The sequence below is a fragment of the Felis catus genome, chromosome B4, assembly GCF_018350175.1.
Source record: "Felis catus isolate Fca126 chromosome B4, F.catus_Fca126_mat1.0, whole genome shotgun sequence".
In the NCBI taxonomy this organism is placed as follows: Eukaryota; Metazoa; Chordata; class Mammalia; order Carnivora; family Felidae; genus Felis; species Felis catus.
In genome coordinates, this window is record NC_058374.1 from 41001512 (window position 1) to 41019846 (window position 18335).

Genomic DNA, 18335 nt, shown 5'->3' on the forward strand with positions numbered 1-18335 from the left:
TCAAAATACTCCCAAAAAACAAAAATCCAGGGCCAGATGGCTTCACAGGTGAATTCTACCACACATTTAAAGTTAAGGGGTGCCTGGGTGGCTCAGTAGGTTGAGTGGCCGACTTCAGCTCAGGTCTCGATCTCACAGTTTGTGAGTTCGAGCCCCGCATCAGGCTCTGTGCTGACAGCTCAGAGCCTGGAGCGTGCTTCTGATTCTGTCTCCCTCTCTCTCTGCCCCTCCCCCATTCATGCTGTGTCTCTCTCTGTCTCAGAAATAAATAAACATTAAAAAAAATTTTTTAAATAATAATAAAGTTAATACCTATTCTTCTCAAACTATTCTAAAAAATGAAAAAAGAAGGAAAACTTCCAAATTCATTCTATGCAGCTAGCATTACCCTGATACCAAAACCAGATAAAGACTCCACTAAAAAAGAGAACTACAGGCCAATATCCCCGATAAACATGGATGCAAAAATTCTCCATAAAATACTAGCAAATAGAAACCAGCAGTACATTAAAAAAAATCACCCATCACAATCAAGTGAGAATTATTTCTGGGTTGCAAGGGTGAGTCAATATTTGCAAATCTACCAACATGATACACCACATTAATAAAAGAAAGGATAAGAACCATATGATCCTCTCAATAGATGCAGAAAAAACAGCTGACAAAGCACAATATCCATTCATGATACAAACCCTCAACAAAGTACGTTTAGAGGGAACACCTCAGCATAATAAAGGCCATAAATGAAAAACCCACAGCTATTATCATCCTCAATAGGGAAAAACTGAGAGCTTTTCCTTTGTGGTCTGGAACAAGACAGAGATGTCCCCTTTTACCACTATTATTTAACATAGTTCTGAAAGTCTAAGCCACAGCAGACAACAAAAAGAAATAAAAGGCATCCATATCAGCAAGGAAGAAGTAAAACTTTCACTATTTGCGGATGACATGATACTACATACAGAAAACCCAAAAGACTCCACCAAAAAACTGTTGAGCTAATAAACAAATTCAGTGGAATCACAGGATACAAAACCAATATATAGAAATCTTCTGCATTTCTGTATACCAATAATGAAACAGTAGAAAAAGAAATTAAGGTATCAACCCTACTTACAACTGCACCAAAAACAGTAAGATACCTATGAATAAACCTAACCAATGAGGCAAAAGACCTGTACTCTGAAAACCATAAAACACTGATGAAAGAAATTGAAGATAACATAAAGAAATGGAAAAACATTCCATGCTCATGGACTAGAAGAATAAATATTGTTAAAATGTCTATAGTATCCCAAGCAATCTACACATTTAATGGAATCTCTATTAAAATACCAATAGCATTTTTCACAGAGCTAGAACAAACAATCCTAAAATTTATATGGAACCACAAAAGACCCCAAATAGCCAGAGGAACCTTGAAAAAGAAAAGCAAAGCTAGAGGCATCACAATTCCAGACGTCAACTTATCTAACAAAGCTGTAGAAATCATGACAGTATGGTATTGGCATAAAAACAGACGTATGGATTAATAGATCATAAAACCCAGAAATGAAACCACAATTATATGGTCACTTAATCTTCAACAAAGCAGGAAAGAATATTCAATGGGAAAAAAACCTCTCCAACAAATGATGTTGGCAAAACTGGACAGCAACATGGAAAAGAAGGAAACTGGACCATGTTCTTATATCATACACAAAAATAAATGGAAAACCGATTAAAGACCTAAATGTAAGACCTGAGGGGTGCCTGGGTGGCTCAGTCAGTTAAGCATCCAACTTCGGCTCAGGGCACGATTTCACAGTTTGTGAGTTTGAGTCCCATGTCAGGCTCTGTGCTGACAGGGGAGAGCCCGGAGCCTGCTTCAGATTTGGTGTCTCCCTCTCTCTCTCTCCCTGCTCCTCCCCAGCTCTCGCTCTGTATGTCTGTCTGTCTGTCTGTCTCTCTCTCTCTCAAAAATAAATTTAAAAATTAAAAAAAAATCTAAATGTAAGACCTGATACCATAAAAATCCTAGAGGAGAACACAGGCAGTAACCTCTTTGACATCTGCTGTAGCAACTTCCATCTAAATATGTCTTCCGAAGCAAGGGAAACAAAAGCAAAAATAAACTATTGGGACTTCATCAAAATAAAAAGCTTCTGCACAATGAGAAAACAATCACTAAAACAAAAAGGCAATCTATGGAATGGGAGAAGATATTTGCAAATGACATATCTGATAAAGGATTAGTATCCAAAATATATAAAGAACTTCTAAAACTCAACACCGCAAAGATGAATAATCCAATTAAAAATTGGGCAAAAGATGGGGCACCTGGGTGGCTCAGTCAGTTGACCATTCAACTATTGGTTTTGGTTCAGGTCATGATCTTATAATTTGTGAGTTCAAGCCCACATCATACTCCATGCTGACAGTGTGGAGCCTGCCTGAGATTCTCTCTTTCCCCCTCTCTCTATCCCTCCCCCACTTGCTCTCTCTCTCAAAAATAAACTTAAAAAAAATTTTTTTAATGGGCAAAAGACATGAAAAGACATTTTTCCAAAGAAGACATACAAATGGCCAACAGACACATAAAAAGATGCTCAACATCACTGATCATCAGGGAAATACAAATCAAAATGAGATATCACTTCACACCTGTCAGAATGGCTAAAATAAAAAATGCAAGAACAACAAGTGTTGTCAAGGATGTGGAGAAAAAGGAACCCTCTGGCACTGTTGGTGGGAATGTAAACTGGTGCAGCCACTCTGGAAAACAGTATGGAGGTTCTTCAAAAAGTTAAAAATAGAACTATCCTGGGGCACCTGGATGGCTTAGTTGGTTAAGAATATGACTTTGGCTCAAATCATGATCTCACAGTTTGTGAGTCCGAGCCCCACATAGGGCTCTGTGCTGACAGCTTGGAACCTGGAGCCTGCATCAGAATCTGTGTCTCCCTCTCTCTCTGCCCCTCCCCTGCTCATGTTCTGTCTCTCTTTATTTCAAAAATAAATAAACATTAAAAAAAAACAGAACTACCCTATAATCCAGCAATTGCACTACTAGGTTATTTACCCAAAGGATACAAAAATGCGGGGGTGCCTGGGTGGCTCAGTGGGTTGAGCGTCCGACTTCGGTTCAGGTAGTGATCTCAGGGTCTGTGAGTTAAAGCCCCGCGTTGGGCTCTGTGCCGACAGCTCAGAGCCTGGAGCCTGTTTTGGATTCTGTGTCTCCCTCTCTCTCTGACCCTCCCCCATTCATGCTCTGTCTCTCTCTGTCTCAAAAAAATTAAGGTTAAAAAAAAATTAAAAACAAAGGATACAAAAATCCTAATTCAAAGGGATACATGCACCCTGATGCATATAGCAGCATTATCTACAATAGCCAAATTATGGAAATAGCCCAAGAGTCCATCAACTGATGAATGGATAAAGAAGAGGTGGTATATATACCACACACACACACACACACACACACACACACACACACACACAGAGGAATATTACTGAGCTATAAAAAAGAATTAAATCTTGCCATTTGCAAAGACACGGATGGAGCTACAGAGTATTATGCTAAGCGAAATAAGTCAGAGAAAGACAAATACCATATGATTTCACTCATATGTGGAATTTAAGAAACAAAACAAATGAGCAAAGGGGAAAAAAAGAGAGAGGGAGAGGCAAAGCAAGAAACAGATTCTTAACTATAGAAAACAAACTGATGGTTACCAGAGGGGAGGTGGGCAGGGGGAGGGGTTAAGTAGGTGATAGGGATTAAGGAGGACACTTGAGCACCGGGTGTTGTATGGAAGTGTGGAATCACTATATTATACTCCTGAAATTAATATTACACTGTTGTTAACTAACTGGAATTAAAGTAAAACTTTTTAAAAAGGCATATTTAAAAAACAGATGTAAGAATATCCAAATTAACACCACCTAAGACAAATAAGAGACAGTCTATGCCCCAAAGTTATGGGCTAAGGGCCAACATCATCTCTCACATAAACAAAGAAAGTCAACAACTCTCAGAACCACAGAGGCTATAACTCAATCTTCCCATGTGACAGCTGAAGCAGAAAAGACCCAGAGAAAAGCTCAACTACCTGATGAGAGTACCATGACCCAGCCAGCCAGCCTTGGGCCATACCATACTGTCTCTCCCGAATGTGGACATGTAGTTACCACCTCATTACAGTATAGAATGTTTCATTTCAAATAAGCATCATGTTTATGTGATGTAAATTGTTTTCTGGGAAGCCTTACAAAGAGAGAACAAAAAAGCAATGGGCCACAGCTAACATCACACTTAATGGTGAAAGACTAATTTTTTTTTCTCCTAAGATCAAGATCAAGAACAAGACAAGGAAGTCTGTTCTCCTCACTTCTATTCAACATTGTACAAGAGATTGTAGTCAGAGCAATTAGCTAGAAAAAAAGAGATAGAGACAGAAATAAAATGCATCCAGATTGGGAAAGGAAGAAGTAAAACTATCTCTATTCACAGATAACATGATCTTGTACATAGAAAATCATAAGGAGTTCACTAAAAACTATTAGAATTAAAAAATGAGTTCACCAAAGTTGTGGGATACAAAATCAATACACAAAATCAATTATATTTCTATATGCTAGCAATGAATAATACAAAACAGAAATTAAGAACGATTCTCAATAGCATCAAAAAGAATAAAATAATTACAAACAAATTTAACAAAATATGTATAAGACTTCTACACTGAAAATATAAAACATTGTTGAAAGGAACTAAATAAGATCTAAATAAATAGAAAGATACATCACGCTCATAGATTATAAGAATAGTGTGGGGCGCCTGGGTAGCTCATTCGGTTAAATGTCCGACTTTGGCTCAGGTCAAGACCTCATGGTCTATGGGTTCGAGCCCCACATCAGGCTCTGTGCTGACAGCTCAGAGCCTGGAGTCTTTTCAGTTTTTGTGTCTCCCTCTCTCTCCCTTTCCCTACCCTGCTCTCTCTCTTTCTCTCTCTCTCTCTCAAAAATAAATAAACACTAAAAATTAAAAAAAAAGACTTAATAGTATTATGATGGCAATATTCCTAAATTAACCTATAGATTCAACTCAGTTCCTGTCACAAATCCTAGCATGTGTTTTTTACAGAAATTGATAAGCTGGTTATGAAATTCATATGGAAATGCAAGGCACCCAGAATCATCAAAACAATTTTGAAAAAGAAGCACAAAGTCAAAGTCACATTCCCAATTTCAAAACTTATTACACAAGTGTAGTAATCAAGACAATGTGGCACTGGCATAAAGATAGACACATAGGTTAACAGAATACAATTGAATGTCCAGAAACAAATTCTTACATTTATATTGAATAGATTTTTGATGAGGATGTCAATATAATTCAGTAGAGATAAGTCTTTCAACAAATACTGCTAGACAATTGAATAACCACATGGAAAAACAAACAAAAAACAAGAATTTGGACACCTTAGTTAGTTAACTAGTACATAAAAATTAACTCAAAATGGATCATACACCTAAAAATGTAAGAGCCAACACAAAAATCCCTTAGAAGAAAACCTAGGAGTATATGTCTATGACCTTGAACTAGGCAATGATTTCTTGGATATGATACAAAAGCACCAGTGACAAAAGGAAATACATATAATTTGAATTACAACAAAACTTTTTGTGCTTTGAATTGTATAATCAATAAAATTAAAAAACAATATCCATTCAACAGGAGAAAATATTTGTAAATCATATTATATATTGGATTGGTATTCAGATTATTAAATAACTCTTACAACATGATCATAAGAGAACAATTTAAAAAATGGCCAAAGAGGGCACTTGGGTGGCACAGTCAGTTAAATGTCCAACTCTTGATTTCGGCTCAGGTCAGGATCTCACAGTACATGAGATCAAGCCCTGCTTTGGGTTCTGCACTGACAGCATGGAGCCTGCTTGGGATTCTCTCTCCCTCTCTCTCTGTCCCTCCCCCCACTCTCTCTTTCTCTAAATAAATAAATAAATAAATAAATAAATAAATAAATAAACTTAAAAAAAATAAAAACAAAATAAAAAGTAAAAAATGGGCAAAGGATTTGAATAGGCATTTCTCCAAAGAAGGCATACAAACAGCCAATAAGTACATGAAAAGATGTTCAACATTATTAGTCATTAGAGATATGCTAATTAAAACCACAGTGAAATGCCACTTCACACAACTAGGATAGATAAAATAAAAAAGATAACAGCAAGTGTTGCTGAGATGTGGAGAAACCATACATTGTATGGTTAGACTGTAAAATGGTACAGTTACTTTGGGAAATAGTATGGCAGGTCTTCAAATTGTTAAATATGGAGCTACTGTGTGACCCAATTATTCCACTCTTACCTATAAATCCAAGAGAAATGAAAACATGCATCCACACAAAAACTTGTACACAAATATTCATAGCACCATTATTGATAACAGCCCAAAGGTGGAAGCCATCCAAGTGGCTTTATCATACCAATTGATAAAGGAGGTATATCTAAACTATGTAATATTACTTGGCAATAAAAAAGTATGAAATACTGATGTAGCTAAAACATGGATGAATCATGAAAACATTTTTCCAAGTGAAAGCAGCTAAATACTACATTTTTCATGATACCATTGACATGAAAACCCAAAATAGGCAAATCTTTTTTTATTGTATTATTTATTTATTTTGAAAGAGAGAAACAGAGAAGAGAGAGAGAGTGTGTGTGCATGCGGGAGGGTCAGAGAGAGAGGAGAAGAGAGAGAATCCCAAACAGGCTCTGCGCTGTCAGCATGGAGCCTGATGCAGAGCTTGAACTCATGAATCGTGAGATCATGACCTGAGCTGAAACCAAGAGTCAGATGCTTCACTGACTGAGCCACCCAGGGGCTCCAGAATAGGCAAATCTATAGAAAAAGAAAGTAGATTAGTTGTTTTTCCAGAGTTTAGTAACTACTAGGTATAGGGCTTCTTTTTGGGGTGATAAAAATATTTGAGGGGTGTCTGGGTGGCTCAGTTGGTTAAGCATCTTACTCTTGATTTAGGCTCAGGTCATAATCTCACGGTTTGTTAAGTCCCAACTCCACATCAGGTTCAGCACTGACAGTGTGGAGCCTACTTTGGATTCTCTCTCTCCCTCTCTCTGCCCCTTCCCTGTGTGCTCGCTTGCTCTCTCTCTCTCATCAAGTAAATAAATAAACCTTAAAAAAATATTTTAAACCTAGATGGTAGAAATGCTGCACAAATCTGTGAATATACTAAAAGCTATTGAATCGTACACTTTATGTGGGTGAATTTTATGGTCTGAGGACTAAATCTCAATAAAGAAGTCTTTAAAAATGGGGTTGATATCTTCAAAATTAAAAAAAAAAAAGCAATAGGCCTTGGGGATCGGGTGAAGCTAAGTTTGACTACCAGCTTCCCCACACACATTATATGGTCTTGGGCAAATTCCCATACTGCTCTGGGTCTCAATAAATGGTAGCTCATCATCCAACTGGAAGGAAAGTAAAGAGATGTGAGGATATGCAGACTCGGGGTCACAGTCAAGGCAGAGCCAAGAGGATTCTCTGGGATGAAAGAGGCATATCCAAGACCACCAGCTAAATTTTGGTTTTTTGTCCCCGTCTATTCCCCAGCAGAAGGGACCTTTCCTAAATATCCCACACATGAGAGGGTCTCCAGAGCCATGTTATACAGTGGGTATTGACCTCAATTCTTCCAGTAGGCAAGAGCAGCATCCCTCCCATCAGACAGCAACACGTGCTCCTCCCTTCATCTCCCATCTTTGGCTAGACTTACAGCAGGAACAGAAGATTTACAGTATTAACAGAATGGAGGGAACAGAAGAAGGATGTTGACAATCACATTCCAAGCCATTTTCATCTCTCACTGCTCAATCAGGAAGGTCATTTTCTCCCCAGTGCCCAAAAGACATTAGATGCTTTGAGCTTTGCATTCTCAACAGTGTAATGGAAATAGATGTTGAATGCTAAAACATAAACATATGTATCATTCATAATGCATTCAGATGTTTTTCAATTATTCATGGTTCCTGAAAGTTATGTGACCTATCATGCATATATATCCAAGCAAAGTTTATATTAGAACCACAGTCTCAATGTACGCAATTCCAGCTCCTTGGCATTCCCGTCCATGGAATTAAAATTAAATGAGTCAGTGGTCAATAAAAGTTACATGTGATTTCCATAAAATTATCCATTGTATATTGCTCTAGGGTGGAGAAAGAAGGTTGCATGGAGTTGCTAAAGCTGAGAACACAGAATTCTTGCTTTCTGATGAGGGTGGTGGTGATGATTAGTCTGTCCTAAGAATGAATTCATTATTTCCCTGAATAATTGGTGGTCTTGGACTTACTTTTTGTCTAGGAAAAAAAAAATAATAACTCAGAGAGCCATGCTCTTTCTCTTCTAAGTCCTGTTTTCTTTAAGAAAGAAAGAAAAGAGATAAAGAAAGAAAGAAAGAAAGAAAGAAAGAAAGAAAGAAAGAAAATAAAAAAGCCAGTGTTCTGGCCTCAAAAACACCACATTCTTCTGTTTTGGTGCTTGAATAAATTTGCATGTTAACATGAATGGTTCCAACTTTAAGAATGTAAAATTAAATGAAATTTGAATTCAAAGCCAAGATGGAGAAAAGACACATGCAAAAACAACAGATTTCCAATCTTGTTGATTTTTTTCAGGAACCAGATTAGGAAAGACATAAACACACACACACACACACACACACACACACACACACACACACACAGTTTCAAAGAAGGGTGGCACTCAGAGAAGACAGGCACTGCCAAAGAGGAGCCCCCCACACTGTACCCCCAGCTCACACACACTATGCGTATTTACAGATCACAGCACAGATTCTGAAGCTCTGTTTTAATGTCTGAATGCCACCGTAAAACTCAGAAATAGGACTCGGAAGACATGTTCACCATCACATTCGTACTTGTGAAAGCCCACCCAGATAAAATGAAATGTAAGGAACTTTATATGAGTAGCTCAAGTGAACACAGGCATGAATTTGCCTCGGCTGGCCCTAAGAGCCATGTCTTGCTTGGACTTCTTCACTGCACTCGAAGGGCAGTATTGCATGTAGTGGTTAGATGCACAGACCGTCAGAGATGTACAGAATCCCAGATCTACTCACCATTTACTGGCTGGGTGACTTCTGGCAACTGACTTAAGCTATGAACATAACTTTTGTCATTAGTTTTCATTTGCCTAATAAGAGTGCCAGCATCATAAATTTACCATGAAAATAAGATAATATAATGCACTTAGAATGGCATCTAGCCTAGAGCAAGCATTCGACAAGGATTAACTGCCATTGTGCTAGTTAGTATGGTGGTAGTTATCATTATTAGGTATTTAGGTGATTCAGTCCTGCCCTGAAAATGTTTCTTTCTTCTCCAACCTACTCTCCCATTTTGGCCAGACACCACCATCCAGAAAGAGATAAATCAAGTCATGGCAAAAGCCTGCTCTGAGTGCAGGTCAACGGAATGCATCATGAATCATCCCCTCCTGTCCCACTCCTGTCAACCTCTTCTCACAGCCCAGTCTCTGATGAAGGCATTCCAAATGAAATGACAAAGCACCTTGAGAAACGAAGAAGATGGCAAGCAACAAGCACCAGCAACTTACCTCATCTTCATCTTCAGCCATATTGGTGCCCAATTTCTGGACCACCGACTTGCCACTTGCCTTTAACATTTTCTCTCGAACTTTGGTTTCATACTCAGGCCGGGAGTGTTCCTAAAACCCAAGAGTCAAAGAGTAGTAGGTAAGCAGGCAGAAGAGCTCCTGGCCTGTGGGTGATAATCAGACACTACGAGTACGGTATAAAGTCAGGACTTAGGATCGAATGCTATTTGGATATGAACACCACACACAATCACAAGGAGTCTAGACCAGGAACACAATGTGGGGGAGAGGGAAGGAACACACAATAGTTGTTACCACACTGAAAACCAAACCTGGGCACGTTCCTGGGGATGGCGCCAGTGTTGAGAAAGGAGAGAGGAAACATTAACTGGGCAGCTGATACAAACAGAAGCATCTGGTTGTCCTACTAACTATCCTCATACCTCAAACTTTAAGTTTCAATGAGCCAAATCCCAGCCAGAGAAACAGATGTGCCCCACAGCTGGGAGTTAGGGCAACAGCAAAACTTCCTGCTCCATTATTCTGCAAGCTAAAATGGCGACCAATAAACATCAAAGCTAAAGATGGCCACAGGGAATCTTAAAACTCACTTGCCTGAACCTGTTTCCTGTACAACCTAGGTGAGTAACTCATTGGCAAGTACACCAATGCTCAAGAGATATCACTGAGCCATTCAGCAATATAAACCTGAATAGTGAGTCACCAGGCAGGGGAAAGAGACTAACTAATCAAGAGGACTACGGTCAAACCAATGCAGATGCTGAAGCAGGAAGATGCAGGACTTACTTCAAAGAGAATTTAACAGTGTACACCTGGCCTCATTGGCAGGTCTTCCCTGCAGCGTCCAAGGATAAATATCTACAGGTGTGAGGACTTCATGTTCCCGCATCATTTATCGATAACTTGTAGGCAAGGGTTCAGGCACTGGCTCACAGTTGACCCAGAGTACACACATTTCTTTACCACTGCTCAGACGTCAGAGATTCCAAAAGCCAAACAAGCTAGGCTCCTGACCAATCTTTGGCTTTCCCAGGACATTCATAACATTGGAGAGGGAAACCATGCATGTGACTTATAAGCATAACCACTGTAACAGGGGGTGATGCTATTGAAGGGTTTTAAGGCACCCTGTCATTACCAATCTCCAAGGATGCATCAGCCCCGTCCCTTCCAGGACTTGTCTGTGGCAGCATGCCTGGGGGAATCTCCTTCCTCTTGAATAGCCTAGAGTTGCATAGTTTGTACCACAGATAGTTCTCAATTATGTATATTTCTTTTATTTTTTCCTAGCTGTTTTGCGTGTGAGAGTCTCCTAATATGAGGATCTGCTACCAAAACTGTCTTATTTTGTATTTTTCACAGTAATTAGCACCATGCAAAGCACCTGGGAATCTCTAAATGCTTGTGAAGCTCACTGATTTTGTCTCTCACCTTCATCCATTCTCTACCACATCATCTCCTAATGTGTGTGCCAAAAGAGTTTTAGCTAAAAAGGGATTTCAGGGTCTAAGAGATTGGAAAAGCCCATACAAAGTATCACCTGAGTGTCACAATGAGCATATTAGAAGCTCTGAACGGTTTTACTGTGAAGACACTTGCTTAATTTTTTTAAAGCCACTATTTCTTACAAAAAATCCCTTTGCTCCAACAATTAACATCCTATAGGAATACTTTGAGAAATGGGGTTTGAAATTGTCCTCCATGGCCTCTGAAATCTGGCCACTTTTTATCTATATTATTTCCATGGAAGACTTTTTATTTTTTTAATGTTTATTTCTGAGAGAGAGAGAGAGAGAGAGAGAGAGAGAGAGAGAGAGAGAGAGAGCGCAAGCATGGGAGGTAGAGGGGCAGAGAGAGAAGGAGACATAGAATCTGAAGCAGGCTCCAGGCTCTGAGCTGTCAGCACAGAGCCTGATGTGGGGCTTGAACTCATGGAGTACAAGATCATGATCTGAGCTGAAGTCAGATGCTTAACCGACTGAGCCACCCAGGTGCCCCTCCATGGAAGATTTTAATTAAAAAATCATAGCAATATCCTTTTGGTGAGTACCATAATGTGGATTCTAACCCCCCTCAAGCTAGAGTTGTTTCTACCTTTCATACCCTGAAAAGGGGCTGATGAACTTTCCCTACTTGACTAGGAGGCTGCTCTCAACCTGCCTCTGACTTTCCAAAGACGTGCCACGCCATCAGGCATGTCTCCGCATTCCTCTAGTAGTGGCTATGGCTCACCTCACCCCACACTGGGCCCCCATTCAGAACCCCTCCTCTGTTTGGAACAAGCCGAGCATTCTTGGTGCATAAACAGGAGTCCAAGACTCTCAAAGCAGAGTTAGGCTGCTCTGCATTCTAGCTGAGGCAGGTCAGACAAGGATCTCTCTGTTGGTAGCCAAGAAGGTCAGGTGAGGTTACAGAATTCTTCAAAGGCAGAGGGCTGGACAACTGAGCTCATGGCCAGAGCAGAATCTAGTCCCTGTGAGGGTTGCTCCAATGCACTCAGCCATGGATAGGTCCTTCTTATTTCTGATGTTCCCCATACACGGCCTCTCTGGATTGGTGGTCTGATGCAAAATCATCACAAACATATAACTCCTCCCACCAAGACTCTGGGAAATATTTCCCAAGGCTACTTCCACCTGGTTGGTTTCCTCAGGAACTGGCTGAAGGATGGCACCAGGCCAACTCAGGACCAGCCTTCTCTGAGATGATCTAAAGAGGTAAATCCAGAGATATGTTCAACAAATGCCTTCATCAAGAGTTCCCAAGCTCCTACTGTGCTCATCTGAGCCTTTTTCCAAGCTCTGAGGTCACAATGGGTCCCTCCTCTTGAGGAGCTTATCTTCAAGTGGAGGAAGGTGACAGTAAGCAAACACACACATAAGAAACCAGCAGATAGGGATAAGAACAACAGAAGAAATAAAATAGGATGGCTGCTTTAAAATGGGGATTCTGAGAAGGCCAGTCAGAGGAGGGTAATGTTTTGGTATGGAAAAGTCAAGAAAGGATAGGCCATGTGGAGACTGCAGCATTCTAGGCAGAGGTGACAGCCAGTGCAAAGACTAGAACGAGCGTGGGAAAGAATGAAGGTCTACATGGCTGGAAGGTCTGAGCAAGGAGGAGAATGACATGTGCTGAGGTCAGAAAAGGCAGGTAGAGGATTTTGCTTCCTATGTGATAGGAAACCAGCTGGGTCATCTAAAGCTTGATATGACAGATGAGGGATGGGAGAGAGATTGAGGAGAGGATATCTGTGTTCAGACAAGGCCACACTCTCTAAGAGGAACACCTGGGGTCTGACAGAAGCTAATGAGGCAAATGAAGCCCACTGAGCTGAAGATCATCCCACCTCACAGGGAAAGACTCTTGAGATCTTGCAGGCCTCCCTTCAACAAGAACAGAATCCAAAGTAAATCCCTTGAGGTGCCCTTGCTGGTTCCACAGGGAAGCCCCTCAGGCAGGGGACACACTGACTCAAGAAGTTGGCTCTTGGGTTTGGTTTTTCACATCCTTCCCTGCCCTGAAAGAAAGCAGTCTCTAGCCTCCTTCCACTTCTCCCTGGTTTACAACCTAGACTTGAGGCATCCCACTTGTTTAACCCTTCCTGGGGTGGCCCACGTGGTGGGTTCCCCCCAGGTGGGAAGGACAGAGGGGAAATGAGCCTTTGTCCCAGTGAGTTAACCACTCTCCTCTCCCCTGAGGAGTGTTTCCTAGTGAAGACCACGGGGAAGCATAACGTCTTAGGACTACAGACAGCTGACCATGGGAATATTCCTGATTCCTAGAGATACCATCTGGTTAAAATAGAAATAACTTCTAATCATGACCTCCAAGGGCCCCTGCCTCCCTCTCCCCAATGCCCAAGTCATACCCGCCATCCTCTTGCTCCTCGCCTGAATGCAGGTTAAACCTGCCCACGACACTTCAGATAAGGAATCTTGTAAAGTCATAAACACCTTCCTATCCTGCCCTCCATGACTTCCCATGACCTACAGGAGATGCACAGCAGCCATCAGTAACCGCCCGACCTGAGTGCATGCCTATATTTGTTGCTTTGTCCACCACTACATCCCCAAACCTGTTCCCACAGCCAACTGCACCTTCCCATCATCTCACTGTTTCTGATCTATACCCCTAGCTTCCCGGATCAAGACTTCTGCCTGCTGTTTCCTCCTGTGGGTACCCTTTCTTCCCTTTGAAATTTTCTTCAATGGAATTTGACCAGTCTTCAAAACTCTGATAAAAACAAAACAAATTTTTAAAAAGGCATTTCTTCTTCTGGCTACATTAGCCAGAAGGAATTTCTATCACATATTTACCATTGTGTTCTAAATATTAGAGACCAGACAGCACCCTAGTTGAATAGAACCCTTTGGAGATGCTCAGAGACCACCCAACATAATTCCATATTGCATATCACAACTTGGTACATAGTTGGTGCTTACTGGGTATGTTCAGACTGAACTGAACTTAAAGTGTATTTGATATCCTAGTTTGAAATATAAACACATTAAAGGAAAAGACAAGGTTGTCCTCCCTTCCTCTCAGCCATGCCTGGCCCTGGGCTTGCACACTCAGGGCACACCAACCATGCTGTAGAACCAACCTGCCTTGCAGTAACCTCACCCATCAGGAGTGACCAGAGCCCATGAGGACCACCTCATTGTGGTAAACCCAGTCTTGGCCAGACCACTCTCACCCTGCACATGAGTTCCTGAAATCATGTACCTCCCATGAAGTTACCACTGCTCACTGGGTTCATCAGAAAACAGGAAACCTGGCTACTAAAAGAAAATGGATCGGGGCGCCTGGGTGGCGCAGTCGGTTAAGCGTCCGACTTCAGCCAGGTCACGATCTCGCAGTCCGTGAGTTTGAGCCCCGCGTCAGGCTCTGGGCTGACGGCTCAGAGCCTGGAGCCTGTTTCCCATTCTGTGTCTCCCTCTCTCTCTGCTCCTCCCCCGTTCATGCTCTGTCTCTCTCTGTCCCAAAAAATAAATAAACATTGAAAAAAAAAATTAAAAAAAAAAAAAAAAGAAAATGGATCATATGGCCACCCCTGGCAGGGGCCTGTGACTGAGATTTTGAGGGAACTGAGTCACAACCAATGCCTTTCTCTGTGGGAATGTGTTTACACCTCCTAACAGAGACTTGCTGGCATCCTCAGCTCTACTTAGCCCACACACTTAGCTGGTCTCTGGCCCCAGGCAGGCTTGGATGCCAGGATGTTTCCTCTTCTCTTCTTTGGAGACATGCTAGGCCCTTCATTAGGAGAGTGGGAGCTCCCGCCACCACTACCCCCACACCTGGCCATAATTCCCCGGTCTCTCTCTCTGCTGAAGCAACTGGAACCAACAGGATAAGGATGTCCCAATCAGGTCACACCCACAGTCCCACTTCTACAGCTCTTTTATTGGAAGCACTCATTTGGGCATTCTCCCCCAAGAAAGGCAACTGCCTTCATTATTCTCTGTTGTTTATCTTCCTCATTTGTATCCTCTCTGAAGGTAGAATCCACATGCACATTCCCTGATTTGCCATGGAACCCATGATGCCGTCAGTCCCTGAGCATATGTTCAACGCACAGGACTGGAATACAGTGAGCCCATGTACTCAGTGCATGGTAATGGAATGCCCACCTGCCCAATTATAGCATCAAGGAGAAGAAATGATGTCATGCTACAGACATAGGGACTCACAAAGATCTCGAGTGTAAGGCGAGGCACATCAATTACTATGGGAGAATACAGAAAAGGCCTGCTCTCCATGTAGCCGCCATAATGCTTGTGGCCAGCCTTTGCATGTGGGTACTCAGGCAAATGCAAGTGCCCCTTGATCTTTCTAGACACCGTTCCCAGTACCTCATCAACAATGTCCACGATATCGGGAGTGCCTACCCAATATTCACATTTACTGTTCAGTCACTGGTAGTGTGTGGAAACAGATAAGAACTGTGAGCAACCACGCACACACTACTCATTGCCAGTTTGCCAACATCAGGACTGTGGACCTGGTTCTCATAAGAGCCCAGGGGGATGGCTGATTTGTTTTCAGTCTTTTCAATATCATCTGTCCATAAAACTAGACTCCAGAAGAGCCTACCCTTTGCCCTTAGCTCATCCTCCAGTTTCACACATGCTGTACTGGCTTATAATAGTTCAGTGGTTCTTCTTCCACAGGCATCAAAGGCAATCAGCATCTGGCACCCACACCTCTCCCTTGACCCTCAGGAGGCTTACATATGCATGCTCTGGGCTACATGAGAGTGATTCCTACCCTTTGGCTTCATGCACACTAGGAGCCATGACATGAGAGACAGAAATTAAATCTCAAAAGTTAAGTTAAATCCCAAAGCTACCATAAGGCTTTTCTCTTATACCACCTCTTTTTCCACCTGACTACCTATCAGGTCCAATGTTTTATAGCTCAAGAGAAGAGTGGAGATTTGAACTCTTGGCCTCAGTGCCTATCAACCACAGCTAAGACCATGGAGCCAATGGATTGATGTGGCAGCAAATGTTAAGTGGTCATCTCACTCAAGAAGATCTATTTCCAGGGTGAAACTAAGAAAGGACCCAGAGAAGTATGCAAGGAAACTCACTTCTTCCTCTTCTATCCCAGTCAGGTCCCAGAAGTAGCCCAGTCGCATCTGCAATCTCTTCCAGTTTTCAAGAAACATGGTAGCTTAAAAAGAGAGAAAAAGTTCTATTAATTTTAAAGGGAAGATTTTGAGTACACTTTAGGTTCCCCAATGGAGGTGAAGGATAAACATACTGATTTCAAATTTAGGGACTCTCTTTAAAGCACTTATTCCCTTCCTTCTACTTCTAGCTGGAACTGATCAAAACATTCCACATCCCTGACTGTTCACTCCATATATTTAAAGGGAGATACACATGCACACGTGCTTGCGTGCGCCTTTCCCACTTCTAGATTATGAGGAGAGGGTAAACACAGACCTCAAGACATGAAGGAGGGAGGGAAGGATGAAGAAAATAAGACTGGAAGGGTCTGTAGTCTTTCTTGACAAGCCTCATCTTGCCTCCACACACATTCTTTCTTCCTGCACCTTCCTCAGCTGGCTCTCACTCTCCATCTTTCCTGCCGTCCCCAGCACCCCTTCCCTTCTCTGGGCCCCACTCATCCCAACCTGAGGTCATGTAACAGTCTCCTAACTGACCCCAGTCTCAGCCTTCTGAGCCACCCTGCATGTGGCTCATGGAGCAATCTCCCCTAAGTGACTGTTCACCCATTCCTCCATTTGTTCGGCAAGTAGCTGCTGTGCCCCTCCCACACCTGCATGCCGGTTGGTCTGCCTGCTCCAGCCGCAGCCCCTTAAAGGGATAGCCCAACACGCCCCAGGGAGAACCAACACCCATGGGCTTGTGATACCAGGACTGAACACCTAACACCTGCTGATGGAGCAAGCCGGTTCTCTCTTTTGATAACTGAAACTAAGAGACACGAAGAGAAGCAGACATGGGACGAGCCATGCAGCACCTGAACAGAGGAAGGGCCACGGTTTCCGGTAGCTCCTCCAGCTCCAGTTCCCCAGACACCTGGCTGCCTGTCATTACCTGCATCCATGAGCTTGCTTCTTGCTTTCTTACAACAAATCTCTTGTTATCTGAGCAAGCTTGAACCAATTTCCAATCTTGCAAAAAGAACCAGGCCTGACTAAGGTCATCTGTAACATATACAACACTGTTCTAGACATCATGAGGGAGATCAGGGGAAACTAACGTGGATTTGCTCTCAAACTGTTTACAGTCTATGGGGAGAGACTGTCAATAACTAAAATACAAGGCATGGAGTGAGCAGGGCCTAAAGAACAGCACAGATAAGAGCTGTGGACATGCAGCAGAGGGAGCGCTAGCTGCCAGAGAAACCATCTGAGTGGGGTCGAAAACAATGGCATTTGGGCTGTGAAGAAGGGGTAGGGAGAGGGCAGATGCCCACTCTCCCCCATCTAAACTTTCAATGGCTCCTTATTGCCTAGTTCTTCTCTCTGGATGGGGGGATCCTGTATATGCGGCCCAACCCATCTGTCTGAATCCATTCCCTCGGTTTGTCAACACACAACCTCACACTTGCACTGCTGCTAAGGTCACCTCCTTGTTGCCCTCCTCGTCCCCAACTCATGCACACTGTCCCGCTCTCCTATGGTGCCCTCCACTGTCTCATCCTCTGCTGAACCACTCAAGCCCCACCTCGTCTATAGGATCAGGCTTGGGACACCCTCTCCTCCACACTCCTAATTGTCCTTTAGGTCTGGTGCCCTGGACAAAAAGGAAAGTGACACTCCCTGAGGCCACCCCCTCACCTGGACACCAAGCATGGGAAGAGCGTGGGCGCCTGTTGCTGCACCATGCAGAGCAGTGCAGTAACAGGGCCATAAATTTCCTCAGCTCTTAGCTGCCTGTCTACCAAGGGCACAGCACAGAACTAAGCAGAACACCTACAGACCAGCTGAATGCGCAGTTGCTAAAGGCTATGTTTGTTTTACTTGGCACCTACATTACAGTGCATGGGTTCATGCAGTTTCTCTTGTGGATTTGAGGCTTCTTAATGTCAGTGCATCGTGACCTCCCAACCCTGGCATCGGCCTGGGGATGCCCTGAGAACAAGGTGGAGAGGAGGGCGTCCCTCC

At 42.5% G+C, this 18335-nt stretch overlaps 1 protein-coding gene across 4 annotated transcripts in view; it reads right to left on the bottom strand.

The window, feature by feature from the left end:
• ANO2 (anoctamin 2) overlaps positions 1-18335 on the bottom strand; it is a 341730-nt gene that overhangs the window by 135023 nt on the left and 188372 nt on the right. For 2 of the 4 annotated variants that reach the window (XM_019834398.3, XM_019834397.3), the window contains 3 exons: positions 16287-16369; positions 10003-10014; positions 9671-9781 (listed from right to left, as the gene is read on the bottom strand). In XM_019834398.3, coding sequence (XP_019689957.1) covers positions 9671-9781; positions 10003-10014; positions 16287-16369 — 206 coding nt within the window. The remainder of the gene's footprint in view (positions 1-9670; positions 9782-10002; positions 10015-16286; positions 16370-18335) is intronic. The other 2 variants (XM_045061286.1, XM_019834399.3) reach the window with 1 other exon arrangement.